The sequence below is a fragment of the Palaemon carinicauda genome, chromosome 4 (assembly GCF_036898095.1).
Source record: "Palaemon carinicauda isolate YSFRI2023 chromosome 4, ASM3689809v2, whole genome shotgun sequence".
NCBI classification, from domain to species: domain Eukaryota; kingdom Metazoa; phylum Arthropoda; class Malacostraca; order Decapoda; family Palaemonidae; genus Palaemon; species Palaemon carinicauda.
The window spans coordinates 80,889,459-80,901,444 of record NC_090728.1 but is presented as its reverse complement, the minus strand read 5'-3'; the positions used below and the strand labels follow the sequence as shown (position 1 = coordinate 80,901,444).

Here is an 11,986-nt window from a genome sequence, read left to right as displayed (position 1 = left end):
TGCAAACACCGTAGAATCATGAATAATATTGTATCTACCCCATTTCAGAAATTTGCAGATTGAGGGGTAAAAACGGGTAATTTTCACTTTTTTTACTTTTCTCGATTGAAATACATATCTGGTTGCCAGACATAGAGACAATTTTTTGCGACACATTGAGTTAGTATAGAATTTGAGCCCCATACATAGTATAATTGGAATCATTAATAGTATTATATCTAATCCATTTCAGAATTCTGCAGATTGAGGGGTAAAAACGGGTAATTTTAACTTTTTTTTACTTTTCTCGACTGAAATTCATATCTGGTTGCAAGATATAGAAACAATTTTCGCTAAACATTGAGTTGGTATAGAATTTGAGCCCCATACATAGTATAATCAGAATCATGAATAGTATTGTATCTAACCCATTTCAGAATTCTGCAGATTGAGGGGTAAAAACGGGTAATTTTCACTTTTTTGACTTTTCTCGACTGAAATACATATCTGGTTGCAAGACATAGAAACAATTTTTGCGACATATTGAGTTGGTATAGAATTTGAGCCCCATACATAGTATAATCAGAATCACGAATAGTATTGTATCTAACTCGTTTCAAAATTCTGCAGATTGAGGGGTAAAAACGGGTAATTTTCACTTTTTTTTACTTTTCTTGACTGAAATACATATCTGGTTGCCAGACATAGAAACAATTTTCGCGACATATTGAGTTGGTATAGAATTTGAGCCCCATACATAGTATAATCAGAATCACGAATAGTATTGTATCTAACCCATTTCAGAATTCTGCAGATTGAGGGGTAAAAACGGGTAATTTTCACTTTTTTTACTTTTCTCGACTGAAATACATATCTGGTTGCCAGACATAGAAACAATTTTCGCGACACATTGAGTTGGTATAGAATTTGAGCCCCATACATAGTATAATCAGAATTATGAATAATATTGTATCTAACTCGTTTCAAAATTCTGCAGATTTAGGGGTAAAAACGGGTAATTTTCACTTTTTTTACTTTTCTCGACTGAAATACAATCTGGTTGCCAGGCATAGAAATAATTTTTGCGACACTCTGACTTGGTATAGAATTTGAGCCCCATACATAGTATAATCAGAAATATGAATAATATTATATCTAACTCGTTTCAAAATTCTGCAGATTTAGGGGTAAAAACGGGTAATTTACACATTTTTGACTTTTCTGGACTGAAATATATATCTGGTTGCAAGACATAGAAACAATTTTCGCGACACATTGAGTTGGTATAGAATTTGAGCCCCATACATAGTATAATCAGATATATGAATAATATTTTATCTAACCCATTTCAGAATTCTGCAGATTGAGGGGTAAAAACGGGTAATTTTAACTTTTTTGACTTTTCTCGACTGAAATACAATCTGGTTGCCAGACATAGAAATAATTTTTGCGACACATTGACTTGGTATAGAATTTGAGCCCCATACACACTATAATAAGCATCATGAATAATATAGCATCTAATTCATTTCAAAATTTTGCAGATTGAGGGGTAAAAACGGTTAATTTTCACTTTTTTGACTTTTCTCGACTGAAATACATATCTGGTTGCAAGATATAGAAACAATTTTTGCTAAACATTGAGTTGGTATAGAATTTGAGCCCCATACATAGTATAATCAGAATCATGAATAGTATTGTATCTAACCCATTTCAGAATTCTGCAGATTGAGGGGTAAAAACGGGTAATTTTCCCTTTTTTGACTTTTCTCGACTAAAATACATATCTGGTTGCAAGACATAGAAACAATTTTCGCGACATATTGAGTTGGTATAGAATTTGAGCCCCATACATAGTATAATCAGAATCATGAATAGTATTGTATCTAACCCATTTCAGAATTCTGCAGATTGAGGGGTAAAAACGGGTAATTTTCACTTTTTTTACATTTCTCGACTGAAATACATATCTGGTTGCAAGATATAGAAACAATTTTTGCTAAACATTGAGTTGGTATAGAATTTGAGCCCCATACATAGTATAATCAGAATCATGAATAGTATTGTATCTAACCCATTTCAGAATTCTGCAGATTGAGGGGTAAAAACGGGTAATTTTCACTTTTTTTACTTTTCTGGACTGAAATACAATCTGGTTGCCAGACATAGAAATAATTTTTGCGACACACTGACTTGGTATAGAATTTGAGCCCCATGCATAGTATAATCAGAAATATGAATAATATTGTATCTAACTCGTTTCAAAATTCTGCCGATTGAGGGGTAAAGATGGGTAATTTTCTCTTTTTTTACTTTTCTGGACTGAAATAAATATCTGGTTGCAAGACATAGAAACAATTTTCGCGACACATTGAGTTGGTATAGAATTTGAGCCCCATACATAGTATAATCAGAATCATGAATAATATTGTATCTACCCCATTTCAGAATTCTACAGATTGAGGGTAAAAACGGGTATTTTTCATGTTTATGACTTTTCTCAAATGAAATACATATCTGGTTGCCAGACATAGAAATTATTTTTGCGACACCTTTAGGTGGCATAGAATTTGAGCCCCATACATAGTATAATCAGAATCATGAATGATATTGTATCTAACCCATTTCAGAATTCTGCAGATTGAGGGGTAAAAATGGGTAATTTTCACTTTTTTGACTTTTCTTGACTTAAATACATATCTGATTGCCAGACATAGAAACAATTTTCGCGACACATTGAGTTGGTATAGAATTTGAGCCCCATACATAGTATAATCAGAATCATGAATGATATTGTATCTAACCCATTTCAGAATCCTGCAGATTGAGGGGTAAAAACAGGTAATTTTCACTTTTTTGACTTTTCTCTACTGAAATACATACAGTATCTGGTTGCCAGACATAAAGACAATTTTCGCGACACATTGAGTTGGTATAGAATTTGAGCCCCATACATAGTATAACCAGAATCATGAAACGGATTTTGAGCGAAGCGCAAAATCTATTTTTGGGTGAGATGGCCATGTCGTCCTGATGGAAGTTCCTATAGGGTAGCTTCCTAGGGTATATTACAACTACGGCGATATTCCCAGAGAATTTACCTTAAGGTACACAGAATTCTAACTCCTGGAGCGAATATCCCTAATAAAAGAACCAGGGATATCGCGAAATATCAGAGGACGTACTCTTGACACGCCACATGGCAATCTGCACCCCGAACAGAGATAACACTTTGAAGGGGTCAATTGGCAAGAAAACGAAAACGAGAAAGAAAAGGGGAGCCGCTCGCAAGGCTCTCTCCTCTCCCGTTTCGTAAGCGTGCATTGCGCCGCTCACGGCGCTATCTGTATTCCTTGTAGCGATACACGAGGTGCTACAGATACTGTATGTAGGGAGGGGACCTACAGCCCTTTCATAGAAAGGGAAGGGCGGGTCCATCAGGACGACATGGCCATCTCACCCAAAAATAGATTTTTCGCTTCGCTCAAAATCCGTTTTTTGGGCTCAAGCCATGTCGTCCTGATGGAAGTATACCAGAGCATTACTGTATCTGTGGATTCTCAAAACGTGCCGTACTCCCCGGAGGTATTTCCCCGGTCGACTAGACCTAGAGACCTAAGATGTTAACGTTATACATCCTTTCAGCTAACCATAAACCATGTTAGTGCTTCCTGCCCCCTACAGGGAAGAGTCCTACTAGACTCTGGAAAAGTCTCGAGGAGTACATATACTTATGTATGATTAACAGGCAGGCCAATATAGTGGTCTTACCCTATATTATGTAAAGCATAGTATGTAAAGAACTACTGCGTCAATATGAAATATCGACCAGTTCTCCAATCAATACTGTATTGGACAAAGGTTTATATCCGAGTAGGAGGAAACTTGCATATCCGCCATCGTCCCCTTAGGGCATGGAGTCCTCCCGCTAAGGGAAAGCATAAACCAATGCAAAAATAGCTTGCATAAAGGAACAATCTATTAGAATTATGCCAGATAAATATACATAGTAAGAATGCTCAATTATTATCAATAAATTGACACTGGTGAAGGAGACGCAAGGTTCACAAGAACTAGTTTATTGACAGACAATAAATAAAACAGGTTAACAACAATTATATATATATATAAGATGAGGATAACCAAAAAATTAAGCATAAGCATGATAGTAACCAGAAACTTGTTTATCTGAAAGAAAAACATTAACGCCACTTTTAACATACCGAGGTATCAAAGTTGTAAAAGTCTGTATTACTAGTCAGTCACATTAGCGTTAGAAACGCTCGGCACACATGTCTGCACTTATGCTAGGTTCACCTTTTAAAGTGGAACAGTCAACGTGGGCAACCCGGTGCCCTCACACTTAGCTTGTAGAATAGTATGAAACTACACACTCACCCTGGAATTAATCGTCCCAATTAAATCCACTGTTCCTCGCAGAGATAAACAGCAGGGTTAACAATGCAACCCACTGCTACCACAGACCTCTTTAGTTGCTCCACTTGCTTCGCATAGTGACGAAAGAACACACTGGAAGACTTCCAGCCAGTGTATGAGCGAAGACGTTCAAAATCCATACAATTAAAGAAATTTAAGGATGAGGCAACTTTCCTCGGATCGTGACCTGCGGGTGTACTGTCAGGATCCGCTCTGCGAATAAAATATGTGATTTTCGCCCTGAGTTGTTTCAGTGATAAATTTGAGCCTGATGTTTCTCCCCTGAATAGTTGACCACCCTTGAAGTCTGAAGTTCTACGAAGATAGACCTTTAGGCATTCTACTGGACATAGAGATGCATCTTCTTTCAGAGGGCAGATTCTCCAGGGACCCCACCTGTTGGTGGGTAACTCGTTCTTGGCGAGAAACGTAGGATCCGGAAACAGGTTCAGCTCTCCCTCATCCAAGAACTGAACACGACCTTCCTCTCTCGAGAGGGCTACAATCTCATTAACCCTGGTCCCGGATGCGAGTGCAAATAGGAAAATAAGTCTTTGGGTCAAATCCTTTAACGCACACTCCTCATTGTTCAACAGTGAGGCGAAATGAAGAACTTTATCTAAAGACCATGAAATGGGCTTTGGAGGTGCTGAAGGTCTGAGCCTAGTGCAGGCTTTCGGAATTTTATTAAAAATCTCGTTAGCGAGGTCGACCTGGAAGGCATATAGAATGGGTCTTGTCAAAGCAGATTTACACGTTGAAATCGTGTTAGCTGCCAACCCATGACCATGGAGGTGGATGAAGAGAGAAAAGCAGAAGTCCGTCGAGATCTCCTGCGGATTCTTCGCCATGACAAAGGCCACCCATTTCCCCCAAGATGACTCATATTGCCTTCTAGTAGATTTGCACTTATATTCCTTAGGAAGTCTATGCTGTCTTTCGAAATCCCGAAACGCTTCCTCACCGCTAGGGAGAGAAAATCATGAGCTGCAGGGTCCGGGTTTTCTGTAATGGAGCGTAGACAGTCGACTTCTGGACTCGCTGGGTCAGAACTGGATCTGGTAGCGGTAGAAACTTCAGCCGTAGTTCCAATGCTAGAGGGAACCACATGCTGTTCGGCCACTTGTGAGCCACAATTGCCGCAACTCCCTTGAAGGATCTCAGCTTGTTGAGGACCCTCAACAGAAGGTTGTAAGGAGGGAACAGATAGATCCTGGACCATCTGTTCCAGTCGAGGGACATCGCGTCCACTGCTTCCGCCAAGGGGTCCTCGTACGGGGACACGTACAGGGGTAACTTCTTGTTGTCTTTCGTCGCAAAGAGGTCTATCTGCAGTTCTGGGACTTGACTCAAGATGAAGGAGAATGATCCTGCGTCTAGGGACCATTCTGACTCTATCGGTGTGAACCTGGATAGAGCGTCCGCTGTCACATTGTGGACTCCTTGAAGGTGAACTGCTGAGAGGTACCACTTCTTCTTTTCCGCCAGTCGAAAGATGGCCAACATCACCTGGTTGAGAGGTGGTGACCTTGATCCTTGTCGATTCAAGCATCTCACAATCACCTCGCTGTCCAGCACCAACCTTATGTGGATCGAGCGATGCGGGGAGACTTTCTTCAAGGTAAGGAGCACTGCCATAGCTTCCAGAAAGTTTATGTGAAATGTCTTGAATAGATTGGACCAAGTCCCTTGGGCCTTCTTCCGATGAGAATGACCTCCCCACCCCTCCTTCGAGGCGTCTGTGTGAATAGTCAATGAGGGGGAAGGTGGCTGAAGAAGTACCGACTTCTTTAGTTGTCCGGCTTGGGACCAAGGCCTGAGAAGAGTACGTAGACGAAGCGGAACTGGTCTTCTCAGATCTCTTCGCGCGTTTGATGCATAACTTCTCCAAACTCCGGTTGCATCCTTTAGCTGTGCTCTTAGCACCGGTTCTGTTACCGAAGCAAACTGGAGAGAACCCAGCACTCTCTCCTGTTCGCGTCTTGATATCCTTTCGGAATCCAGAAGTCTCTTGACAGAACCCGCTATCTCCTTCCTCTTCTTCGCCGGGATGGAGAATCGGTGTGACACTAGGTCCCAGTGGATTCCCAACCACTGGAACTTTTGAGATGGAGAAAGTTGAGACTTTTTTCTGTTGATCTTGAAGCCTAGATACTTTAGGAACTGGATCACCTGTAGGGAAGCTTGCAAGCATTCTGTCTCGGATGCTGCCCACACCAGCCAGTCGTCCAGGTAGGCTACCACCTGAATTCCCTTTAGGCGTAATTGTTTGAGAGCTACGCTCGCAAGCTTCGTGAAAATCCTTGGGGCTATATTTAGCCCGAATGGCATGGCTCTGAAGGCGTATAGTCTTCGTTGTAGCTTGAACCCTAGGTAGAGGGAGAGTCGGCGATTGATTGGAACGTGCCAATAGGCGTCTGACAAATCTATGGAGACGGTAAATGCCCTCTCAGGCAGTAAGGTCCTTATGTGTTGCAGTGTTAGCATCTTGAACTTGCAGTTCACTATGAACTTGTTAAGTGGCGACAAGTCCAGAATGACTCTGAGTTTCTCCGAGTCCTTCTTGGGAACACAAAACAGCCTCCCTTGGAATTTGATGGACTTTACCCTTCGGATCACTTTTTTCTACAACAGTTCTTGAACGTACTCCTCCAGAACGGGGGTGGAGTGTTGGAAAAATCGAGGGCACGGGGGTGGAGTGCTGTACCAGCTCCAGCCCAGTCCATTCATGAGTAGGCTGTGGGGCCAGGGATCGAAGGTCCACCGATCCCGAAAATTCTGAAGTCTCCCTCCTACCGGTATCATCTCACTTTGACTGCTGTCCTGAGGTCTTGCCTCTCTGACCGTGACCACCTCTGAATCCCCTTCCCCTTGAGGGGCGCCTAGACAAGCCTCTGGCTGCTCCTCTAGGCTTTGCTCGAAAGGTAGTGGACTGCCCTTCGAAGGCTGGGTTAAATGCCGGAGACTGTCTCGACACGGTCTTGGGGTACCCACTGGAATGTGGTCGGGGTTTGTGCCACAATCTGGGGCACTGAAGGCATAGGCAATTGCTGTTGCTGTTGCTGTCTAAATGGCCTGGCTGGTCGAGAGGGTAGTCTTGCCCTCTTAGTCTTCCTCTTTGGTTGGGGACCCTCCTCCGGGGAAGACTTTCTCTTGATAGACAGGCCCCACTTCTGGAGAAGGTTTCTATTCTCCGTGGCGGCCTTATCCACAACCTCCTTGACCACTTCGTTAGGAAAAAGGTCTTTACCCCAAATGTTGGAGGAGATTAGTCTCCTTGGCTCATGCCTCACCGCAGCCGAGGCGAACACAAACTCCCTACAAGCTCTCCTCGCCCTGACGAAGCTGTAAAGATCATTCGTCACTGTGGCCAGATGAGTCTTAGCCACTACCATGAACATTTCATGGACCTTGGGGTCACTTGCCATTGTCTCAAGAGTGGTTTGAAGAGACATTGAGGCAGCCAGTCTTTCTTTCGTCTCGAGCTCCCTCCGCAAAAGAAAGTCAGACAGCTTAGGGAGGTTCTCACCGAACTGACGTCCGGCAATGTCAGCCTCCAACTTTCCAACTGAGAAGGTAAGATGGATGTCCTTCCAGTCCTTGTGGTCCATAGGTAGGGCCAGAGACAAAGGTTTACACTCCTCCAAGGAGGGGCATGGCTTGCCAGCCTCGACTGGTTTCATCACAGCCGCAAACCCTTTCTGCAAAAAGGGGAAGGCTCTAGCAGGAGAGGACACAAAGGAAGGGTGCTTCTTACTCAAGGCAGCAACCTTTGAGTTTGTGAAGCCCCTCTCTTTCATCGCGGATGAAAGCAAAGCTTGAGCCTTAGCATGGTCCATAACTATGACCTCCTTCGGCTCTGTCTCCTCCTTTGAAGCTGGTTCCTTCCTCAAACGGACATAACAGTCCGGATACGACCCTTTGCTGGGCCAGAATTCCACCTCCTCTAGGGGAACTGAACCCAACTTCTCCGACATGATGATCTTACCGATCGTCATCGGCATGTGCTCAGCATATCTCCACGGGTTAGCATCTGAGCACAAGGGAAGGTCTTTCACATTGAGCTTCATCTGGGGCCCACGTGATGTTGCAAGTCTCTGCATCTGCAGTTCCATTGCAGCTGCCTTCTCATTATTCTCCCTCTGCATCTGTTGGATCATTCCAACGATGGAGGAGAGGGTCTGTCCCAGCTCTACTGGGAGAGCGGACGATGTTGAGGGAATAGGTTCAAGGACCTGAACCGGAGCAGCTGACACCTCGTCGACCTCTTCCTCATCAATGTCTGGAGCCTGATCTTCATCCTGGCCTTCTGCCAGGAGGTCGTCCTCCAGATGCTCGGACACCTCCGACATCCTGTCATCCAACTGGATGTCCTGCAGGGCGACCGCGACTTCAGCATCCATCGGGATCTGAACTACGGGGATCTCCACTTGAGGCTGGGGAATCACTGCATCAGCTGACGCTCTGGGGAAAAGGTAATCCCTCATCTTCTCACTTGGAAGATAAGGTCCAGAGGTGTTCTTCTGGAAACCCCTTACCCAGGTACGAAGCTTCTCCCTTGCTATATCCCTTGACTCCGCTGTCCTAGGGGAATCAAAAGCCTCAGCAATCAGGTCAGTGCACACGGTACATACCTGAGGGTCCCAATACCGGAGATCACCCTTGGAGACAGCGCATGCTGCGTGCCTCCTACACAACTCATGTCCGCAGAAGTTCTTGCTGCGGACGTTGCAGAACACACTTCCGCACTTCGGATGGTCCTCCTGTAAAGAGAAGAAATTTCCATGAGTATCAAGTGAACTACGTATCACTGGATATACACAGTTTAGCATAATAAAACAGAAAAGGAAAGACACACACTTGTGTTTCCCGCACAGTCAATTGTTGCCACCTTCCAGCTAATAAAATCGTATGGTTGATCTGTCCTAGAGCAACCAATGAAAAATTTCCAGAGGAAATAGGTTGGAGCTCACACCTAAGGATGATTTTAAAATACCGGATAATAGACAAGAAAGAACTCACTTTCTCTATCTTTAAGGCAGCAGCAAAGGGCTGTGCAAGACAACACAAAAATGTTAGAAAACACAGTGTTGTAACAAAACTATACTATAGTTTTCTTCCTACAGTATATACTATACTGAAGAATACTGGTACAGTATAGAAGGTAATGTGCAGGCCGGCACTTGCCGGCCGGCACCCACTATAATCAGATCTAAAGTATACTACTTAAGAGCTAAAAGGCGGCAGAACGCTGGTTCAAATGCATGTGCCGGCCGGCAACAGCCAGTGCCGGCCGGCAATGACTGCCGGCCGGCAATGACTGCTGGCCGGCAACTACACAAGGTAGCACCCGGCTGCCGGCCACCACTCGTAGCGACCGGCAGACAATGGCGTGAAAATAGCCGGCCGGCAAAGGTATACAACCGATGTCGGCCGGCAGCAAAAGAACCAGAGAACTCCAACTGCCCGGGTAGGGTACAACACTAGAAGAAAACAGAATGGATGCCGGGATAAGAGGCTATACTACCTCAAAGCCCGGCAACCCGAAAGAGTGCACAAAAGGAAGGGGAGAATATAATTCAGGCTTCCTGACCAATGCCATCTGGCTCTACAGACAAACATGGATGAGGGACCAAGGGAGGTCCGGGCAGCACTCAAAGCAGAAGACCTTTGCCGGCCGGCACACTCTGCCGGCCGGCAAGGGACTGCTTCAACTCCACATCCTAACCTATGCTAGGTACAGATGTAGAATGACGGACAGTAAGAGTGGGAAGGGACGAAGAGGGTCCTACCAACCTTGCTTTAGTAATGAATCACCCGCAGCCAAGAAAACTCATCTTAGCCTAAGGGAAATCCGAGGAGGGAGGCCAGCAATACTTGCCGAACCCCCACGGAACCAAAGCAAGGAAGGTGTTGCTATTCCCAGAAAAAGGATCTCATCCTCGCCACCGAGAACAGCAACAGAGGACTAGTCTGCTAGATCACAAGCAGAAGGAATCATCTCGTACAGAAACCTTCGAAAGTGACCTAAGGAGGCTAAGCCTCCTATGTCTGTGTCAGTCTAGCGAGGGAGTCTCAACCCCAAGGCAGACATACACGGACTCAGACTAAGAACTCTGATGTTCTGCCCCTCTCTGAAGCCAGACTTACTGGAAACAGGAGGGAACAGCAACACCCTAATATAGTTGTATCGAAAGTTAATTCAGATAAACCACTAGGGTTAAGCCCAAGGCTTAAACAGAGGGAAAGGGATTGCACACCTTCTCCAAAGAAAAGAGAGCAACCGGGGAGAAGGAGAAAGTATACTAAGGCCCCATAGGCAACCTAGCCTAGGCGCCAAGAGAATCGATTACCTAAATCACCGAAACTCTCTCGTATACTATCTTGGAAGAAATCAATATAATCTTATATGTATAAAACTGCCTAAAGCTTCAATAAAATTTTTAAAACACTCGGAAATCTAAATATTATGCAGGAAAGTACTAGGGCCAAACGACTAGGCTACACGGTCTAGCGTAGGCCAGAATCGGCGAATACTTCGCCAAGACACATAATACTAGAAGCATCATATAAAGAAATCCTATGTAACGCTAAATAGCTAAAATTATTAAAGCAAAACAGCCGGGAACGTCGCTCTGGCTAACTAAATAACTCATACCTAGCGAGCGACAGCGTCCAGGACGCCTCCGGTAGGCAACAGCTCTTGTAATAAAGATATTACTATTAATCACTTTAAAATTTACAGAGAGCCTACATTTATACATAAAAGAAATAATACTCAACTTATCAGAGGCAGACGAAGTTGGAGAAAGCATAATAAATTGATTAAATCCAAGAATTTGCGAGAAACACAGGAAAAAACACCGAGTTGTTAAGCTACGCAAAAAGGAATACAGATAGCGTCGTGAGCGGCGCAATGCACGCTTACGAAACGGGAGAGGAGAGAGCCTTGCGAGCGGCTCCCCTTTTCTTTCTCGTTTTCGTTTTCTTGCCAATTGACAACTTCGAAGTGTTATCTCTGTTCGGGGTGCAGATTGCCATGTGGCGTGTCAAGAATACGTCCTGGTTCTTTTATTAGGGATATTCGCTCTAGGAGTTAGAATTCTGGGTACCTTAAGGTAAATTCTCTGGGAATATCGCCGTAGTTGTAATATACCCTAGGAAGCTACCCTATATGAACTTCCATCAGGACGACATGGCTTGAGCCCAAAAATAATATTGTATTTAACCCATTTCAAAATTCTACAGATTGAGGGTAAAACGGGTAATTTTCACTTTTTTGACTTTTCTAGACTTAAATATATATCTGGTTGCCAGACATAGAAACAATTTTCGCGACACATTGAGTTGGTATAGAATTTGAGCCCCATACATAGAATAATAAGAATCATGAATGATACTGTATCTAACCCATTTCAGAATTTTGCAGATTGAGGGGTAAAAACGGGTAATTTTCCCTTTTTTGACTTTTCTCGACTGAAATACATATCTGGTTGCAAGACATAGAAACAATTTTCGCTAAACATTAAGTTGGTATAGAATTTGAGCCCCATACATATTATAATCAGAA

The 11,986-nt window shown here is 43.7% G+C and overlaps 1 protein-coding gene across 1 annotated transcript in view; it reads left to right on the top strand.

Moving 5' to 3' along the window:
• LOC137639538 (uncharacterized) overlaps positions 1-247 on the top strand; it is a 320,634-nt gene extending 320,387 nt beyond the window's left edge. Inside the window, exon 3 of the mRNA XM_068371805.1 lies at positions 233-247. Coding sequence (XP_068227906.1) covers positions 233-247 — 15 coding nt within the window. The remainder of the gene's footprint in view (positions 1-232) is intronic.
• The last annotated feature ends 11,739 nt before the right edge of the window (positions 248-11,986 follow it).